The sequence below is a fragment of the Tiliqua scincoides genome, chromosome 5, assembly GCF_035046505.1.
Source record: "Tiliqua scincoides isolate rTilSci1 chromosome 5, rTilSci1.hap2, whole genome shotgun sequence".
Classification (NCBI taxonomy): Eukaryota; Metazoa; Chordata; class Lepidosauria; order Squamata; family Scincidae; genus Tiliqua; species Tiliqua scincoides.
The window spans coordinates 67,138,884-67,160,537 of NC_089825.1; the positions used below are offsets into that span (position 1 = coordinate 67,138,884).

Genomic DNA, 21,654 nt, shown 5'->3' on the forward strand with positions numbered 1-21,654 from the left:
AGCCAGATGGAAGAGGTCTCTCAGAATACTATGTGACTTCTGCAGACAGCGAGATGTATATTTGTCCTCCAAAGCTGGTAAATGAAGGTTGATGTGCTGCGCGATCTTAATAATTCTTTGCAGAGCTTTTTTGTCCCCTGCAGAGCAGTTTCCATACCACACCAAGATATCATAGGTTAGGAGACTCTCAATGGTGCAACAATAGTAAGACACAAGCAGCTGCTGTGACAAATTTAACCTCCCAAGCTTCCCCAGAAAATCTAACCACTTTTGTGCCTTTTTTATCAACATGCTGGTGTTAATAGTCCGTGAGAGTTGGACTCTCTAAGTCTAATATTAATTGGACTTGTGCAGCAAAGCCTATCTGTGGACTGAGCCCCTAGTGTCTGGTATCTTTGTTCTTCTGCAGATTATAAAGGTAAATAACTGGTGGTGAAGGGCCCCATTCAACCTTTTTTCTGAGAGTTTCTGAAGAGAGTTTTTCTTCCAGACCAGTGTTGTCCTTAGTCCCAGAGATGCCACTGCTATGCACCTGAGCTGACATCACAAAAGCTGAGGTGCAAGCAATGGATTTTTGAACCTCCTCCTCCCCACTGGAAAAACCTCCCCACTGGTATGAAGAGGGGATTTTAGAGCTCTTTGCCAATGTGGGTGAGTGGAGCCAATATCTTCCTCTCTGCAGCTTTTGCTCAATTCAGAATATCCTAGTCCCCCCCTCCCCCAGTTAAAAAGTAGTTGCAGATAAGGGATCTATTGTAAAATTCTTTACAGTTGGTTCTTACATTGTTTCTCTGGAATTAGGAGCATCATACAGTGCTCTGTGCAACCTGCTGCACTCCCTACAAAGAGTAGAAAAACACTATCGGCTGCTCATCACTGCTGTATTCATAATTGCAGAGGCTTTATGCAGAGACTGTATTCATAATTTAGTAACATTAGTAACATTTTGCTACAAATTCCTAGAAGAATTACTGGAAATTTTAAAGCTTTCATCTGATACACATATGTGTCTTTTTCTTTTTAAACCATATTAATTTATGGAGTCATCTTAAGAATGGCGTATTGATATGGTGGTATCAACATTTCTGTGCATATTCTGCTGTGAGGAACATGGTGAAAATACCTGAAACTTGTTACCATCAGTCCCAAGACTAAACACGTGGCTCATGAGCTAGCCAAAACTGAGATCCTGCAAAACATTCTGTAATTGTAAGTCATATTAGAGGCTAGGAGAGAGCCGGTTATGTGAATCCAGTAGTAAGGTGGCTATATCTGCTCTGAATTTAGGACGTCTGTGCATAATTAACGCTTAAGATTGTATGTGTGATGTTCTACAACAAAACTGTGATGTTTCTAGGCTCTTTTCACACAGCACCCTGGATCTACTTGATCTAGACAGGCCATGCCACAAAATGAAAAGGGACAGGACATTTGAAAATAGCACTGTCTAGTTAATCAACCATCATTGTCAATAATTGTTGGCAACCTTCAGTCTTGAAAGACTATAGTATCGTGCTCTGAATGGTGGTCCTGGCACAGCATCTAGTGTGGCTGAAAAGGCTGATTTGGGAGTGACAATCCCTTCCACACTGGGAGCAAGTGTAGTGTGTCCCTGGTTTGTCTCCCTGGCTATGGACCTTCCTTCTTTGCCTCTTTGTCTCAGTCTGTTGGCAAAGCGTCTCTTCAAACTGGGAAAGGCCATGCTGCACAGCCTGCCTCCAAGCAAAATGCTCAGAGGCCAAGGTTTCCCATCTGTTGAGGTTCATTCCTAAGGCTTTCAGATCCCTCTTGCAGATATCCTTGTAGCGCAGCTGTGGCCTACCCGTAGGGCACTTTCCCTGCACAAGTTCTCCATAGAGGAGATCCTTTGGGATCCGATGATCACCTATTCTCACGACATGACCAAGGCATGCGCATGTGGAAAGCGTTCAGCTTCTTCTCCTGTTGTGTGCGAAGAGTCCATGACTCGTTGCAGTACAGAAGTGTACTCAAGACGCAAGCTCTGTAGACCTGGATCTTGGTATGTTCCGTCAGCTTCTTGTTGGACCAGACTCTATTTGCGATTCTGGAAAACTTGGTAGCTGCTTTGCCGATGCGTCTGTTTAGCTCGGTATCGAGAGAAAAAGTCTTGACAGGCCTTGCTAAAACAGTTCATGAGCTGCTGGAGATCTTTGGCAGAGTGGGCAGTGACAGCTGCATCGTCGGCAAAGAGGAAGTCACGCAGACATTTCAGCTGGACAATAATTATTAAATAATGTATTATGTATTAATAATAAATAAGCATTTGTATAGTTCAAGTGATCAGAGTACTTCAAATGTAATATTTAGATATAATCCTTACAATAACCCTTTAAGGTATTATTCTCCCCATATTGCTGTCAGTTTTGGCAACAACAGCAGCCTAAAGAGAAAGGGAAACCCTCCTTCCTTCTCATTAAAAAAGATTACCTGCCTGATTGCCTAGAGGAAATGTATACTCACCAGAGGTGATCAGATGAGTGGCTACTTACAAGCCTGCCCTCAGCAATAAACCTATGTCTTCATTTGAGTGATAAACTGTATCTTTAATTTGATTCATTTTAGTATTTTGATAATCCTGTAGTGTCTGTAGGTCAGCTTCCTGACTTGAGTATGGATATTGCTCTAAAGACAAAAGATATATATACATTTCCAAACTTTGCATATGGCATTGCTCTAAAACCGGGCATTCTCCTAACAAAAGTTCAAGGCAGTTTAAGGGAAAGAGGAGTCAAGTGCTATTGAATAGGAATAGGAATCAAAAGTTTAAGCAGCTTAACTTACAAGAGAAATGAATAAAAATGAATATGACTTTTATTTCAATTATTGATAGTGTATTCTTTTTCTGCTGGCAATAAAACAAACTGGCTAATTGAAATGGTGAAAAAGACTGTTTATAAGAACATAAGAACAGCCCCACTGGATCAGGCCATAGGTCCATCTAGTCTAGCTTCCTGTATCTCACAGCGGCCCACCAAATGCCCCAGGGAGCACACCAGATAACAAGAGACCTCCTCCTGTTGCCCTCCCTTGGATCCTGTTACTGTTTATGTAACATCAGGTCAGAGGACAACTGCATTAATCATTTTAATCCAGCCCATTGAAATTAATAGGATGTCACTCCTTGAAAACTGGAGCTGGCATGCACAGAAGTGCTGTCAGATGCTCAAGTAAGCAAACTGAAACTAGCTGAGGAGGCAAACAGTATGTTGATTGGAATTGGTTTAGGAATCCTTTTACCTGTTTCAGGCACAAAATTTGTTGAGCTTTTCAAGTTGACAGTTTCCTTTTTTCCCCTGGAAATGCCTTGAATTGCCAAACAGAAATTAGGAAGCAGTGTCAGAATTACTGAACATAGTTCCTAAAACACCTTGAAGCTGAACAATTCAAGCAGAGCAAGAGCTCTTGTTCTTATCTCAGTGTTTATTTTGCTCGTTCCCCAAAATACATGTTTGTTTCCTGTTCATCCTGTCCACTTCTGAGACAAATCTGTCCTCTGTGAGTGAGCAAGCTGTTTCAGACAAGTGTGGTGTTCAGTGTCTTGTAGTGTTTTACTTTTCTTGATCAAGATACTTTTCTGGACAAGTTGACCAGCTGCAGAGCAGAAGAGGAGTCTGCACTTTGAGTAGTTGCACAGAAGAGGGAATGTTGGCACACACGTTTATGTAGGGGTGAGAAAAACTGCACTTGCCCAAATTCTCTCATTTTGTGCACCTATTCAAGATACAAGTGCCTCATTCTCCATGGCATCTGATCTGGACATCTATTTTTGTACGCTGCTGACTCTATTTTTATTTTATCTCTTGGGTTAATGAAGAAATATAACACATATTGGTTTCTCATGGCCTTGATGAAGAATGTTGCTGATCTCAGTCGCCACTGTGAAGCAAATTTCTTTACAAATTGGTGTTGTGAGAATCTTAAGGCTGCAATCCTATGTGTGCTTGAGCCCAGCTCTCTCCAGGGCCAAGCTTCACACCTGACCTTTATGTAAATTTGTAGTATATGCATAAAATGGATGATTCCTTTTACATTACAGTCCTCTGAATAGTGGGGTATGAAAAAAAGAGAGGAGAGATTTTAAAATGATCTCAGCAAGTATATGTACCTGCTGATGCTATATATTTTGCTGAAGTAGGACTGACTAGAAGGAGGTGCTTTTAGTAAGTAATCCTATTAGAAGTTCTTGTCAAGAGAGTACAGTGGCAACAGATGGCTGTATTATAGATAATTATATAGGGTGATTGTTGTAAATAACATATTTTTGAGTTTACAGTTGATCTCTAAAATAGAGCAATTTTTACAATGTTAGTGAACATAGAACAGTTTCACATTTGCAGCCCAACTGTGTATATAACTGTGTATATATTTACTTGGAAGTCAGTCCAACTGAGTTCATTGAGACTTACTTCTGTTCCAACTCACTGTGAGCAGAACAGTGACTTTCATGTCCACTTCCAAGGTTACAAATGTAAAGGCTGTGCCGTCCATGCTCTCCACTGAATTTTGACTGAATGCTTAGAATAATTATTTGTCAATTCCTATAACTAGGATAGAAGCAAAGAGTAAACAACCTGCCTCTTCTCTACAGAAAAGTTTCATATAGCTGTTGCTAACAGAGAAGAGAAGGAAATGAATTGATCTTAATTATAAACTTTGTTTCTAACACATCTTGATAGTCCTGGGGGGAAAAAACCTACTTAATGGAAATGAGAGAAAGACTGGTGTGTTTCTCAGTTCTTGTTTCTAGAATGGACTTTTTTGTGTTCGTTATTATTTGTAGTGTGCAGGAGAGGAAATTAAAAATAGAATTAAAATGGTTCTAAAGTAGTGTCTTTCATAGGGATTGAGAGGTCTACTTTATTAAAATCCAATAATAAAGTTAATTATCAGCAGCTGGTGGAGATATTGAATACTTTTAATTAAAACCAGTTTCAATTTTGGACAAAGATTTCCAACACATTTATCCAGAAGAAACTGTATTTTCAGCTCAGGAAAACTGCATTTTGTCTTTCAAAGTACATAACCCTGCTGAATCAGACTAATGGTCCATCTAGTCTAGCATCCTGTTTCTACTCTTGGACAGCCAGATGACTTTAGAGATGAAGGAAACAGCCTTGTACTGTTTTTTTGTCCCCAGTATTTGATAGTCATATACTTCTTCTGAACATGGAGGCTCTATTTCGTTATCATGGCTATTATCCAATAAGCCCCCTCTAACTGTTTCTGAAACCCATCATAGCCACCACCATATCTTAGCAGTAAATTTCTTATGTTAAGTATGCCAAGTGTGCAACTTTTTTCTCTCCTGAACTTACTGCTAGTCTGTTTCAGTAGATGCCTCATGGTACAAGTCTATGTGTGTCTACTCAGAAAATAGTACACATGTATAGCCTTGCACCTTGAGGTACCTACTGAAACCGAATGGCAGTAGGTTCAGGATGAACAAAAGGAAGTACTGTTTCAGATAAGTCTTGCAGAGAGATAGTTTTGATGGTCAAGAGGTAGGAAGAATCAAGGGCAGCATAATAGAGGACAGTGGCCAACCTACACCAAAAAAGGGACAGTTCTCTAGGCAGTTTATTATAAAATCTTGTTGAAAGCTCAACATGTTTTGTAGACCTGCCTTCTTTAGGAGCACTAAGGAAACAGACAATTATATATAACCACTATATGTTCTATCAAATACATAAATCAAAATGATCAGAAGATACAAGGTAAATACTACTAATAATAAGACAAATATTTAACCAAAGAACTACCCTATTAATGTAAAATGAAAATCCCTGAAAACATCTGTAACACAGCAACCTTATGTTAAAAACATATCTGGCGCAATCCTGCCCTTCACTTGGGTAAATGCAAGTCCCTTGCGCCGGCCCAGGAGGGTCGCATGTAAACATATAAAGCATGTTTGCGCCTCCTTGGGAGTAAGCTGGGTCAGCACACGGAGGTGCACCGGCCTGTGGAGGCTGACACAAGCCTCTGTGCTGGCTTCCTTGGCGAGCCGGGCCAACGCAAGGCTCTGGGGTGGGCGGGAAGGAGGCGGGGAGAAGGCAGGAGGGAGGTGTTCCTGGGTGGGGGGGAGGGTGGGTGTTGGGCGTCCCTGGGACAGGCGGGTGGGGAACGGGAGGTGGGGCTGGGATTCAGCACTTATGCTGGATTCCAACCACTGAGTTCGGAGCGGCTTAAAGCCGCTCCACTCTCCTCAGACTTGGTGACGCAAGTCTGAGGAGACCCATAGGGGCGAGGGCGCCTTATCTGGAAGTAAGGGGAAAGGTTTCCCCTTGCCTCTGGCTGAGCTGCTTTGGGCCCCTACAGCGCAAGCCTCTTGGTTTGTCTGTTCCAGCTCAGGGTAGGACTGTGCCCTAAACCAATTTAAAAATACAACCGTACAATAGCTAGAGGGGGTTTAAAACACTAATCCCTACTTCTCCCTCCATGTTTCTAATCCGACACTCTAACCACATTTTAAAGTCACGCAGTTTCAATGAGAAACTAAGAACATGCTTAAGTCTCTCCCATTGAAATCAACAGGAGTTTAAAAATTGCTTTACTTTGACTAGATTGTGCCCATAATGGATGGTTGGATTCTGAGAAAGTGTCAGATGTTTCTTTTAGGCGGCAATCCTAACCATGCTTTCCTGAGAGTAAGTCCCATTGAACAAAATAGGACTTACTTCTGAGTAGACCTGGTTAGGATTGTGCCCTTAATCACTCAAATACTGTAGTGCAGTGTTTCTCAAACTGTGGGTCGTGAGCCAATTTCAGGTGGGTCCCCGTTCATTTCAATGTTTTATTTTTAATAGATTAGACTTGATGTGACCGTAGCATATGACTGCATTTGGGGAAATGTTACAGACCTGTACTTTTAACAGACTACTATGCATATGTTTTTAACAATGACAATAAATAGGACTTACTCCTGGGTAAGTGTGGGTAGGATTGCAGCCTAGGATTGTTAAAAATTTTCCTGCTTGATGTTGTCACTTCCAGTCATGACATCACTTCCTGTGGGTCCCGACAAGATTCTTTTTCTAAAAAGTGGGTCCCGATGCTAAATGTGTGAGAATTACTGCTGTAGTGGGTATGCTTCACGCTGATGTCTGGTCTGGAGTAACTTCAAGGGGGAAAAATGCCCACCCTCTGTGAACTTCCTTGAGGTTAGGATTGTCTTTGCCAGTTTTGGAGCAGCAGTGAACTTGGCTACTTTGCCAAGCTGCCATGTGAAAAATGCTGACTGTATTTATCAGTTGTTGGGAAGAGATTGAAAACTGAGACAGAAGGAAAAAGAAATAAGATAATTGTATTCATGATAGCTGCAGAAAGAGCTTCCCATAGTAGCAGGATGGTCTACAGCACCATTTCTCAACATTTGTACCACTTCACACGGTCCACCTATTGGAAGTACCACAGGAAGTAACTGCTAATGACATGATTGCCAGTTACTTCTGGATTGGGAGGCCAGATGCAATGTGACAAAGACTGGTAAGAGGCTCTGGGTGGACAAGAGAGCTTTTTCGAGCACTCTAAAAGTGCACTCTGGAGCTCCGCATTGCCGAGACAAGCTTCCTACTTCTGCTTGTTGCGTTGCGTTGCTGGGCTAATTGCCAGGCAGCAAGGCTCTGGGGGTCCCACAAATACCACCAGATACCACCTCAAGTACCACCAGTGGTACAAGTACCACTGGTTGAGAAACACTGGCCTAGAGCGGACTAGGCCCAAAAGTAGTTTTGGCAGAAAGTTCCACTAGTCAAAAAGAAGTCTTCTTCCCCCATTGTTCTCTTTTGCTGTACCTCCATGCATAAAATTCTCACTGATACAAAGGAATGCAATGTAGACCCAGTTAAGAACAGAAACGTAAGAGTATGGGGAAACTGATGTCATCCTCCAGCCAAGGTTATGCACTTTTTAAATTGGGAAAAGTGGAAGGAATTGGGAGAGGTCTGCTAGAGTTTTTATCGTCTATGTACTATGCTTTAATATTTTAGCTGCTGTTTTTAGGCTACTGTGGTTTTATGTACTGTTTTATCTATTTATGTGGTAAATGGCCTTGTGCGTCACGTGTTGTTACCTGTGGAAAGGCAGCATATAAGTCTTCAAATAAATAAATATGAAGATTTAAGCACCCGTATTGAAATATGGCGCTTCAGCGGCACTTAAATCATTGCACTTAAATAAATGCAATCCTGTGCATGTTTCCTCAGAAGTAAACTGAATTTAATGGGTCTTACTCCTAGGCAAGTGTGTAGAGGTTGGCCATCTGTATCCACAGAGGTTCCATTCTCAGAATCCCCACAGATGCAGAAATCTGTGGATAATTGAATCTGTAGATTTCAGGCCCCCAGAAACCTCCTGAGGTTGTTCTGAGATCCGCAGAGGCCGTGCATGTCTGCCCACAGCCTCTGCAGGCTTCAGAATGCCCATTTCAGGCTAAAAAAAACAACAACCTGCAACTACCATTTTCTTGTGGAAACCAGAAATGATGTTTATATGCCTTTAAAAGGCATTCTGAGGGTCAAGAAAGTTGTTGAGGTCCAGGTGGGCCCTCCCCTGCGGGTTCGGAACTCACAGATTATGACGTACCAAATCCACAGATAACAAGGGCCAACCTGTATAGAATTACAGCCTTTACATACTTAAATATGGCTGGATTGTGGCCACCCAGATCCATACATTACATTCCCTTCACATGCATACATAACAGCATAGGAGCCATTTATTCTGTGGTATGATTCCCGCATGCTGCAGTCTAGTAGCACTTTCTGAACCAGTCATTGCCCAGTCAAGAGGTCAGATAATGACCAGCTAAGTGAGACTACCCAAGTGATTCACTTTAATGGAGATCATATATGTTGTGTCTTCTTGTTGAGAATGCCTGCATGATAACCTGCAGTAGTTGTTGTTTTGTATTGGATTTATTGTTTGACTTTTATTGTGTGTGTGTGTGTGTGTGTGATTATTGATGTGTTTTATCAGGAATTGTTGTGAGGGGCCTCCTTGAACTTGGAAAGTCAGGATAGATGGATAAATAAGCAGAGGTTAATCATTTTCCATTACTAGACATCACTTAGCGGAGCATTAGAGGTGTTCTTGTTACACCTGTGGGATCAAAAAGTACAACCTTGTTTCTCTGCATGCTGTCAGAATCTCCCACATTTTTGACTGAACAATTTTTCAAACCAAGCTGGTGTGGTTGAGTGGATAACATGTTGTGCATATATTTTGAAAAATCTGAGTTCAAATCCCAACTGAGTGCACCGGCCTTAAGAAAGCTATTGTCCTCTGAACTTTGTTGTCCATTTGTGAGATGAGAATCACAGAAGCCGACTTTACAAGAGTTGTTGTTGAGCAAGTGTATGAATGAAAATTACATGTTACATACTACTTGTACTTTAGGCAGGGCTTTTTTTCTAATGGAATGCGGGGGGACGGAGTTCCGGCACCTTTTTGCAGGGGCCCCTCCCCTTCGGAGGCATTCCAGGGGGGGAGCAAGACAGAGCTATTCGCTGGGTAGGTGCTGACACTGCCTCTAGTGGGACTGACTTCTGAGGAGACAGGCATTAGGCTTTGGTTCTGAGGCTGCAGTCCTCTCCACACTTTCCTGGGAGGAAGCCCCATTGACTCTAATAGGACTGACTTCTGAGGAGACAGGCACAGGATTGGGCCCTGAGGCTGCCATCCTATGCACAGTAAGCCCCATTCACTAAAGTGGACTTCTGAGTAGACATGCATTGGATTGGGCTCTTACGCTGCAATCCTAGGCACTGTCCTGGGAGTTAGCTCCATTGACTAGAATGAGAGTAGACATACCTTCAGAGTAGACATACCTAGGATTGGGCTCTTAATCCTGGCAGAGATATATATCTGCACCCGTTTTCACATGCTAAGGGCAGGTGAAAAGGGATTCTACGTGTCTACAACGTGCTGTCCAGCCTTGCCAGAGATCCTCCTCATCCTTCCCCCACAAGCATGCCCTCTGCCAGCCAGCGCTTGCAGCTCCTCTCTAGCAATACACAGCAGCTGCTCTGGGCAGCAGAGAACATACAATTGCATGCCAAGCGCCTTCCCAAAGACACAGAGTATTCTGATACCTGAATTAAACCATATTTAATCGCTTGTTTGCAAACGTAGCTGTTTCTATGTGCACCTAAGGACCCCTCTCGTGTAAGAATTCCTTTTTTGTTCTTACTCCCACAGTTGCTTAGAGTAATTTTACTACATGGAACTCATGTAAGCCATTTTTCAGAATCCATTCACTGCTACCTCTCCTTGAAGTAGTGCCACACTACATACTACACGCTACAAGTGCACCTGTACAGTATTTTTCCCCAAGTGTAGAAAAAGTAGCTGGGGGAAGGGGATGTGGAGATTGACAGCCCAATCCTATGCATGTCTACTCAGTTCATCTTTAGGGGGGAAGCACATAAAAAAGATTTTATTTCTCCAATAAAAAATGGTTTAAAAATAAATAAATAAATAAAAGATTAACAAGTTGTGAGTTCCTGCACCTTTTCTTTTACAAAAAAAGCACTGACTTTAGGGATAGGGTAACCCAATCTAAATGGAAGAGCCAAGTGGTATTATTTTGCACATACCATTACACTGTTTTCCTTGCATCATGAGGAAGTGTAGATTGTGGGTGGATGATGTTACTTGGTTAATGTTTGTGGTACAGCTGAGCATTCATTTTCATAAACCATAATTGAGGTTAACATCAAAAGATGTTCTCCATCATTGGGTATGAAAAAGAGTTGCCAGGACTTCTGGGTCTCAGGGGTAGTTCCTGGTATGGTGCCTGAAAGGTGAGGGGGCAGAGCCCATTGGGCTACGGATGCAATCTAGTGGTGTTGGGTGAGACAGCAAAGGATGTCATCTAGGTTGTCTGTGGAGGAGTGTCACATAATGTTTAGCTACTTAACATTTTTTCTCGTAGCTCTTGCCACACCAGAATCTGGAGTAGCTCTAGCCCAGGGGTGCCCAAATCCTGGCCCTGGGGCCACTTGTGGCCCTCGAGGCCTCTCAATGCGGCCCTCAGGGAGCCCCCAGTCTCCAATGAGCCTCTGGCCCTCCAGAGATTTGTTGGAGCCCACACTGGCCCAACGCAACTGCCCTCAATGTGAGGGCGACTGTTTGACCTCTCGCGTGAGCTGTGAGATGAGGGCTCCCTCCACTGCTTGTTGTTTCATGTCTGTGATGAAGTAGCAGCAGCAAAGGAAAGGCCAGCCTTGCTTTGTGCAAGGCCTTTTATAGGCCTTGAGCTATTGCAAGACCTTCATTCATTCATATAAGTTCATCTTTAATATATTCATTTATGTAAACTTATGTAAATTTATTCAGATTTAAATCTAAATTAATTCTTTTTTTTCCCCCTGGCCCCCTGACACAGTGTCAGAGAGACGATGTGGCCCTCCTGCCAAAAGCTTTGGACATCCCTGCTCTAGCCCATGAAAACATGGGCTCAGGACTGAGCTCACTCCAGGTACTTGGTCTCCTAGCAATGAAAAGTTTGACAAGCCACATTCTAAATGTTTGTTTGTTACCCATGTTTTTCAGTGAATCATACTTTTATTTTAAATATTTATCTGGCCTTTCCTGGATCCCTGAAGAATCTTACATCTCAGGGGTTCTGCAGCCTCAGAATGAAACCTGATAGATAGGGAGGGTGAGGGGGCACAGCAGGAAACAAAGCATATGACAAAAGTTCTCAAGCCAAGTACAAAATAACCTGTCCTCTTGGTTTTAGCCTCTCACCATGAGATTCTGCACCTGGATACCCTAATTCTAAGACACAGGGAGCCAAATAAAAACCATCTTTACCTTAAAAAGCCCTGCTGGATCAAGCCATAAGCTCATCTAGTCCAGCTTCCTGTTTCCTCCATTGGCCCAGCAGCTGCCACTGGTAAGCCCACAAACAGGAGAGAAAGGCATACAGTATTTCTCACCTACCATGTCTCCCTTGCAACTGATATTCAGAGGCACACTGCCACTGAACCCAGAGGCAGAGTATAGTCATCATGACCAGTAGCCATGGATACACTTGTCTTCTATGTGCTGGCCTCTTCCTCCCCCCCCAAATAGCACTGGGGAACTGAAATGCAACAAAACTGTGGGGGGCTTTAACGCTTTGCCCACACTATGGTTCCAATTTTGATTGTACCCCCAGTGCTAACTGAATTAAGTGAAAGCTTCCATTAGCTTTCAATGAAAGCTGTTTTCCTAATCAGAAAATCACATCAGGGCAACGTGCATCAGGATTGGAACCATGGTGGAGGCAAAACCACCCAGCTCTCGACACTGCAGTTTTGGCCTGCTTCAAGCAGCCCTTGCAGCGGGTGGGGACATGAAGAAAAAAGGCCAGCACTTGTGTTTGAAGTGACGTGTCCTTGAACGTGTACAGGCAAAATGTCAAAAAGGGAGCTCAGGGTGCATTTCACAACACAGTAAGCCGCTTTGCATATGTATGTGTGCCTGTAGCAGACCAGCAAGCCCAAAGCTGGTGTGTCATCTTTTTCCTCCACACTGGGGAAATGACCTGCCACTTCCTCCTTCTCTTTGGGAATGGAGTGCCCCCCAGCCAATTGCCTGAGATGGGAGGAGGCTTCCACTTGGCTTCCACTTTCACCCTGGGCACTCAGCTGCTGGGCACCTTTATCCTGCTGGTTCAACCTCAGTACCACTGTTCCTCCGTTCTCCTCCTGCTGCTGGGAAAGAAAGTGCCCCACATTCAACTACCTGAGAGCTGCATAATGTTTTCCTGTCTTCACCAACTGGCTGTGGAGCACTTCATTGTTCAACAGGAGGAAACAACAGCAACTGGGCTGACTAGATTGCTTTGAAGGAGTGCTTGAGCACTCCCATTATATTTCATCTGCACAGAGCTTGCAACTTCAGGTCATATGCTGAGACCTGGCAACCCTAGCATGAAATAATGTGACTGAGGCCTAAGGCATGTGTACATCTCTTGAAGAGTGAGCCCTTAAATTCTAACTTGCTCTGAAACAGGCAAGCCAGGAGGCTTGCGCTGTATCCAGCACAGGATTGTGGCCAGCAGTGGCTTAGCCAGAGGCAAGGAGAAACTTTTCCGCTTCCCCCCCCCCAGGTAAGGGCTGCTGGTAAGGGCTCTTGAGGTGGCATAAGTCCGTGGAGAGCAGAGCGGCTGCCGGATCCCAGCCAGATCCCAGCTCCGCCTCTGGCTCCCCACGTGCATGCCCCCCGGGGCCGCCCATTGCCCTCCCTCCCCACCTAGGAACACCTCCCTCACTCCCCCTCCCCGCCTCCTCCATGCCTACCTGTCACCCTTGTGTCGGCTCATCTGAGCGGACGCAAGGAGCCGGGAGGAAGGCAGTGCAGGGGTCTCCGTCGGCCTCCATAGGCCAGCGCTTCTGGGAGCGCCGGCCTGGCTTTCTCCCGAGGAGGCGCAAATGTGCTTTACAGCACATTTGCAACTTTCCCAGGCCAGCCCCAAGGGACTTGGGCTGGCCAAATGCAGGGTTTGGATTGCGCCCTTAGTCACCCATTTAGGGACATTTCAAAAGTGAATTGAGTCCAAATCTTTCAGTTTTCAGGAGTCTCGGTTGTTTTTTTCTCCTTTCAATTTTTTGGTATGAAAATAAAATAGAAAGTCCCAAATAAATGACTAGACATGCCAATCGCCTGAAAAAGGGGCATTAAAAAAATTCAGAGGCTGCCAGGAGCACAGTGTGTGTGGTAGGTGGGATTCATATTTGAGTCAGTAGTGCGTACAGGTGTCAGCAGAGAAGCAAAGATGAGAAAGGGAAAATCCACAACAAGAAACCAGAGGAAGTCTGTCTGTCTGGGGCCCAAGTTGAGCAGGCTATTTAATTACTGTATTACTTTAGATCTTTGCAAAGGGTCTGCATCTTAGCTTCATAAACTGTGAAGTCAGGTCAAGAGATGGCAAGTTGCCTTGTGCACTTTATAAATGAACCAAAACTGAATTCAGGATCCCTGCACCAAATCCCAGCTTCCAGGCCAGGCCTAAATTTGTGACCCATCAACCTAAGCATAGCCCATCAGCCATGAGTGGAGACTTGTCAGGTGCTTGACTGCCCTTCTCTTTTTACAGCCCTCGGAAACCAGCAAGAAATAAGAGGTTTATAAAATCTCTACTAGGCTGTCATAAGTGGCTGTGTTTGGCTTAATGGATTTCAAGTTATGGATTGCAACTTGCCACAGCGCCCCACGCTAATTTGACTACTGCAAGGAAACAACAACAAATTGAGAAACATTTTGGATGTTGGTGCAAGTCACAACCTCCTCTGCTTCCAGTGCCTTGATAAAGATTGACCTATGACTGTCCACACCAACTTTTGACATTCCAGTAAGTTTATTAATAGGGCCATTGGGGGGGATGTGAGCCCCCCCACCAACAGCATGGTGTGCCTCGTCAGTTGTCAAAAGACTGATGGTGTGCCTTGACAATTTTAGTACCTTGTCAGTGTGCCATGAGACAAAAAAGATTGAAAATCACTGCTTTAGTCAGACAAAGGGTTAAAGGTGAGAGAACCTGGGCTGAGCTGCTTTTCCTGAAGGGAGGTTACCCAAGTTGCCAACACTGTGCTGAGTCTGAGTTCATGGTCGGGCTATGCTGAGAATACCTGCCTGAGCAAGGCATTTATTATCCAAAGAGCCACCATATGTCCACCCAAACCTCTGGAGATACCAAACCTGTAGTCTTACGCGCCGAGCAAAGACCTTTCAGTTTTATTTCTACCCCACTAACCCTGGGCATGCTTCTCCCTAGTGTTTGTGGTCACTCTGCAACTTTATTCTTTGGAACATTATGTGTTGCAACAGAAGGGTAAGCAGCTTCCCAGTATTTGTTACAAATCTGTGGAGCCGAGCCATCTGTCAGCAAAACAGGAAGGCCTGGGTTCCCTTTCTCTCCAGGGCTCGGTTTACTATTTTGGGGAGAGTCTCTTCTCCCCATGTAGAAGAAAAACTGGTGTGGTTTGGAGCAAAGGACTCCTGCGTAAGAGAGGGCCAAAAGACTGAAGCTGCTGTTTCGCCCATCTGCCACTGCTTGAGGTGTATTCATTATTAATGGAGGTAGTGGCGGTTGCTGTTCAGATATGCAGGCCTGCCTGGGTAAATGAGACATTCTTCAGCAAATTGCTTCGTTTTTTGATTGCTGATTGTACGCGTGTCACCAAGCTGACTCAAGGTTCATCGATGCATGCTCAGTAAATTAGAAAGAACATAACTATGGATCAGCCAAGAGAATGAATTCTTTGCCTACAATGACCCAGGGCCATTTAATTTTCTGCTTAATTTTGTTGCAGTCAGTTTGCATTTTGGGTTATTATGCAGTAGGAAATTAACAATAAATAACAAATTTGGTCCTCCTGTGCTTGTAATGATATTTTTATAAATCTTTGTAATGCTCTTTTTAAAAGGATCAAGGTCTGTGCCAGTCTGATACCCCCACAAGTATGCAGGATGGGAAAGAAAGAGAGAAAAAATACATTAGTCCTGCCAGATAATCTCATAGTTAAATAGCAAAGATTTTTCCCCCCTCTCTCTCTTCTCTCCATCTCTCTCTCTTTTTATGATTTTGCATTTCACATTAAACTTGAGGCTTTTCTTTTCTCTTTCTTTCAGATAACTTGAGGAAAATGGAAACAGATGAGGCTCAAGATATGTCCCAAGTTTCAGGTGAGATCACTAAAGAATTTGAGTGTTATGGGGGGGGGGGCGACCCAAACTGAAATTCATTCGGTTCTGTACCAGGACAGTGTTGTTATTATGGTCAGTAGAATTGCTTTGGGTATTTTGTATTGCTAGAGCTGAAATCGGGATATAATTACTGTTTATCACTTCATGTCAAACCCAGCAGTGCATGGATTTCTTTTTAAGTAACTTGAAATTTTAAAAAAGCAAACAAAGGTGGGGACGGGTAGGGACAGATCAATCATTTGTAGATGAGGGCCCCAATCCAGCTCTCATGGGTAGCTAGCCATGGGAAACAACTGGTGGCTATGGAGTTCAACATCAAAAGATACATCCGGTCAGTTAAATGAGTCCTGGAGGAGCATCATGATATGGCTGTGGACTGTGGGAGCACACTTCTGTTTTGGATTGCCCTTGTTAAACTGGGTCATTCATTCTGTGGCAGCGGTTCTCAAAGCCCTAAAGACTGCTGCCTGATTTATAAATGCCAAGAGGTGTGGCTATAATGGTGATTGGGCAGCAGTGCTCCCCCCCCCCCAAAGTAGCAGCTTGTTTAACCCTTGATTCACATAGCCTAATCTGTCCTGTCAGTTTCACAAACCCTTCTCCTCAGCCTCCAAAGTCAAGGGGAGTCTCACTCTTCTCGCCTCTGGAGGCTTGGTGACCGCAGCTCCCCGTCACCTTCAGAGGCTTCACATAACGTTAAGCACCGCTTGAAAACAGGAATGCTGGTCCACATCCCCGTCGTTAAGTGGCGCACGACTGTATCTTACCTGCCAAATTACTGGTATTTCTCCCCTGGCTTCAATTTTAGGAAAAAGAGTTAAGATGTGTTCCCTATAGTTTCATGTTACAGATTCAGGTACATTTTTGAGTTTTCACTGAGGTGTTTCTGTGGGTGTGGGTGTTTTTTGTTTTTGTTTTTAAAGCAGCTCCTAACATAGCTCAGCAAACCACTTTTTACATTGGGTGGACATGCACACTGTCAGATTGGTGCTGGGAATCACTGTGAGGAAACCCAGGGAGAGAGCCATGTGTGCATTCTTTGACCATTTCACCATGATGAAACAGGGCTTGATGAGAAGGTTGAGGATGGATTGACAGTTTTGGCCTCATCAGAAGTAGGCTTCTGTTGCCATACATGCTTCTGTATAAAAAATTTGGAGAGCTAGCACCTGGAACCAAATGCAGTGAGAAGCAGGCCACTTTAAATGATGCTTCTTGTCCAAGTTCAGATGAAAGGTTTTCACCATGCACAGCAAAGGGACCTATCAGAGGCAGTGCTAGGTTCAGCAACCGGATCTTGAAAGTGTCTGCAGATGTGGCTGGGTGTCCCAGAAAAGATCTTTGAATGACCCTCTCCAGCGTCTCTAGACAAAGCAAAATGTTGGGAGACTCATGGGGTGCTCACAAATTGAAATCTGAAGTTCTAGGAGTCCGCAAAACAAAGCCATTATACTATAATTGGCCACTCTCAACTACAGATTAAAATAGGATAAATGTTTTTAGTAAAATGCCGCAGCACCAGTTGTACCACACCATCTAGACTGCCTTTGTTACGCTGTAACTGCAAATGTGATGCAACTGTGCTTCTGTGACTTACAATTATTTATTTTAGAATCTGGATAAGTCCCAGTGGTATCGACAACAGAAGTTTGTATACAGAATCAACTCTAACTATGGCAACTTTCTGCCTTTCTATGTATACCTCTTTCCCTGCACCTGGCAAGCCACAGTCCATGGCTGTGTTCAACTTTTTGTGTCACACATTATGCAGGCTCTCTTTTAATTCAGAATTTAATGCAAACTTTAAAAAGAGAGAGAAAATTCTTTCAGATGAAACTTCTACTAGCTTGATGGTATTTAGCTGGGTGAACTGGCTAATCCCACTAAAACCAAGTAGAGGGGGAGATGAAGTACCCTGTTTGCAGTATTTCCTCTTGTCTGTGGTTTCCTGTAGAGACACCTGCATGAGAGGGAGAGGGTAGAGGTGGGGGTGGGGAGAGTTTGTGTAAAACTTCAGCAGGCTGAATATGAGGAGGAGGAGAATGTTCTCATGGTAGCAGATATCCACTCCAGCGTCTATTTTGAGAAATGGGTAGTTATCCATCTGAAAGTGTCTTAATTCCCAGTGAACACCTATTTCCCTATTTCCACACTTTGCTGAAGGCAAGCCACTTACAGAAGTTGATCACTTCAGATTAGACATTTTCACAGAAGATGCATCTTATCAACAACTCTAGGCAATTCTAGTTAAATGCAACCTCTGTGTACAAGGCAGTATAAGTACCTCTGAAAAGCAGGTGCTGGAAAATGATAACAGGAACAGCCATCATTTAATGACCCGCTTGTGAACTTCCTAGGGACAACTGACTGGCTACTCTTGTGCATACACAATATAGGAGTAGGTGGACCTTTGACCAGATTCATTCGGGCTGCTCTTATGGTTTCACTGCCATATACATGACAACCTAAATTCCCAGAGTGCCTGGTGAGTATAGGAGTGCAGCTGGTATTGATCCCCTTTTTTCTCCATGTCTGGTGGGTACCTTGACTCGTGTGTTGGAAGGGGCTGGACTTTTTGCCTTCTTGCAAGTCAGAGGATAAATATAGGTCTTCTGAAGATCTCACCTTTCACATTCTGTGCGGCATTATTCATAGGTAGAGGTGTTTGTTTCCGGTGAGTATGGTAGGATTACAACCTAAGTCTTATGGAACATAGGTCACAATCCTAACCAGGTCTACTCAGAAGTAAGTCCTATTTTGTTCAGTGGGGCTTACTCTCAGGAAAGTGTGGTTAGGATTGCAGCCACAGTGGGATTACTTCCGAATAAAATAAATAACACATTTTCAAACACCTCTACCCATAGGATTAATCACAACCTGGTTCTGGTTCCACCAAAGTAGAGGTGGAAGAAGGTATGTATTTCGTGTATGTAAATTATGTTATGCTGCTTCACACAAACTCAGGTGAATTTTAACACTTGTAATGAGGGCTAGATGAATATCATTTGCTGGCCCTAGACTAGAGAGTCTTATGAAACTAGAGGTAAAACAAACAGCTCAGGTTGGCAGAGACCAAATCCCTCAAGAGGGTTTGTGAAGAACATCAGCAGGCCACCAAACTGAAGGGTAGTTGGTGTTGGGGGTGGGAGATTTGCTAACCTTTCTGCTGAGGTGACGCTATCCATGTCCTATTTTCAACTTAACCCTGGTGTGCAGATACCACTTTAATGTACTTTACAAGACCCAAAACATTTCATTCCTATGTTGTGCTTGGGCACAAATGGATGCTATAAGGGGAACAGGGCTGAGAGTCCCATATGTCTCTAGTGACTGCATGGGCACGTGCAGGAATGACTGTTCAGACAGGATGGTGTTGCGTGAGCTTTTGCCCCTGCAGTTCTCCCTGCAAATGCACCCCAGGCTGTTTTTTAATCCTTTTTTCAACAGGTGGGCTCTGCAACAAAATGAGCCCAGCTAAATGAAAGCCTCAGGGACGGTGAGGTGTTGGCATTTGCAGGGGACAGTCTGGGTCCTCTCCCTCCTGCTGGCCTGTCCTGTAAATGTCCCTCCACTTCTGCATTCCTGTTACCCCTGCAAACATGCGGTATGGGGATATACATCTTTGCCAAAATAAATCTATTTTTCATCCTCAGAGTTTGCAGAAAAATAGCACCGTGGTATTGTTATGACCATTGTTATGACTGGCACCTACATTTTAAAAATTCTGTGACCACCCAGCCCAAAGGAAACATTACCCCTTTCAGCTGGATGTAGTCACAAAGGGAAACACATCAGGGTGAGGGAAATGTCCCTTCCTTAATTTGAGGATAGGGCGGGTTGAATTTCACTGCTCCGACTGTAGTTCCCAACTTGTAGTTCCTCATCCCATGGCTACAGTTTCTCTGTCCTTGCAGCTTCAGGTTAAAAGGAATCTCTCGCTCCTTCCTCATATGGCAGTATTGTTTCTGGTGGTATGCTTATGTTAACTGCAGTGGCCCATTGTCCAGTCTGTCCCCACCCCCTGGCTGTGCTGGTAGAGCATGCACTGCAAAGCGTTTGGGGCAGTGTTACTTGCTGTTTAGAAAGATTATCTGAAAGATTCAGTATGATTCTAATTTTTGTTTAAAAGGGATCTTTTTGACACACAAATGGGAAATTAATTAAGGAATTTATCCTGATTTTTAAAAATGGAGGTGATTGACACATCGATATTCCTATTGATTTTGTTAACTATGTATCACACTGATTGATTGAAAGCTAAAGCTAATGATAGAATCATATGACAAAAGATAAATTTTATCTATTCCAGTAATATACCATAACTTAAACCCGGATCCTGTGCATATAGAAATGGAGCATACTCTGCAGATATATTTAAATTTAAGGGTTTATCTCTTAGGTTTATTTAGATCTAAATAAATGGTGGGCATTGAAGGGAACCAGTCTAAAGGCAAATGCATGGGGGAAGGTAGGTGGCTGGAGCCTGACCGCGCATGCTTAACCACAGTGGCTATTAGAGTACTGCTTGGGTGAAAAAGACCCCCACACAGCTGCTTCCTTCCATAAAGTTCTCTCCCTCACTCACACTTCCATGTGCTATACTCCTGGCAAGGCTTGTAGATAATGTATAAAACAAGCCAGCAACATCAAATCAGTATTTATGATATCTGAATTGATCTGTGACTTAAGGTAGATCTTGATTCAGGATTGCTTGAAGCTACAGTGAAACAAGCTGCCAAACATAAATGAGACCAGAATGGCATTTATAATACATCTGTTCCCACTTCTTGGAATATAGCCATTGCTAGCTCCTAAAGGAACCTCTAGGCTGCTTGCTAACCTTAGTGTTCACACTTGCATCCCGCTCCTGAAAGCAATATTTTATGAGACAAGGCATTACAAGCCAAACGAAACAGGAGATGCAGCACTAATGTACATTTAGTGGAGCAATATATGGCACCCACAAAGAAGGAGCAGAGATGATATGATCTGACTTGTATGGATCATGTCTCTGATATTTTCTCTGCTATTTTTTCTTTAAATTTTTAGATTCTAACTAGTATACAAATAGAGAAAAAAGTATGAATGCTTACCTATGTCACATTACAAAAAAGAAATCCAACCACGTATTTCTCATTTCGTCCCTTTCGGGATAGTCTCGATTAGAATAGGAGCTATCATTTTATTATCCTCATATTTCTACTACTCCTACCCCATCAGCTTCCACCACTACATTGCCATCCTAGGCCCTAATTTCTGATGCTTCTCTCTCTCTCTCTCTCTCTCTCTCTCTCTCTCTCTCACACACACACACACACACACACACACACACACACACACACAGAGTGAGCAGCTCTTTCCTTTGAGTCCTAGTCCATATGTGCAGTCCATCTGTGGTACTGGTTGCCACTGCAGCTGCCCCCAGTCACTTTCTTCTTAAAGTTTGATCTGAAATGTATCTCTGTTTGGAAGTGAGACCTACTAAGTTTGATAGAGGTTGCTTCCTATTGCTTAGGATTGTAGTGCTAGTCTTTGCTGCTTCTAATGTGTGTCAGAGAAAAAAGGGCAGAAGTCTCTATCTTGAATGGTCTTCTGCCACAACTTCTTATGAGCCACAGGTTCCTATAACTTTATTTATTTATTTATTTATTTATTTATTTATTTATTTATTTATTTATAATGAACACACACAGACATACAAACATAACATACATTTAGGAGTGCTAAATACCATATACCATTACTCATTAATCATATTATATCTCCTAATCTACTACTCATCTACTTCTGCCTCTTATTAATCCATTTATTTATTTAATATATACTAAATTTTCCCTAATGCCCTGTACTATATTTTCTAAATTTTCACTTTCTATCAAACATATATCATCTCAACTAGTTCAATTACTCATTAATATCAAATAATAATAATCTAAT

The 21,654-nt window shown here is 43.2% G+C and overlaps 1 protein-coding gene across 8 annotated transcripts in view; it reads left to right on the plus strand.

Moving 5' to 3' along the window:
- Positions 1 to 21,654, plus strand: part of IKZF1 (IKAROS family zinc finger 1) — an 89,386-nt gene that overhangs the window by 6,148 nt on the left and 61,584 nt on the right. For all 8 annotated transcript variants that reach the window (XR_010794514.1, XM_066627722.1, XM_066627723.1 and 5 more), the window contains exon 2: positions 15,643 to 15,696. Coding sequence is in view for 7 of the 8 variants with exons in the window: in XM_066627722.1 (XP_066483819.1) it covers positions 15,643 to 15,696 (54 nt within the window). In the remaining variant the exon portion in view is untranslated. The remainder of the gene's footprint in view (positions 1 to 15,642; positions 15,697 to 21,654) is intronic.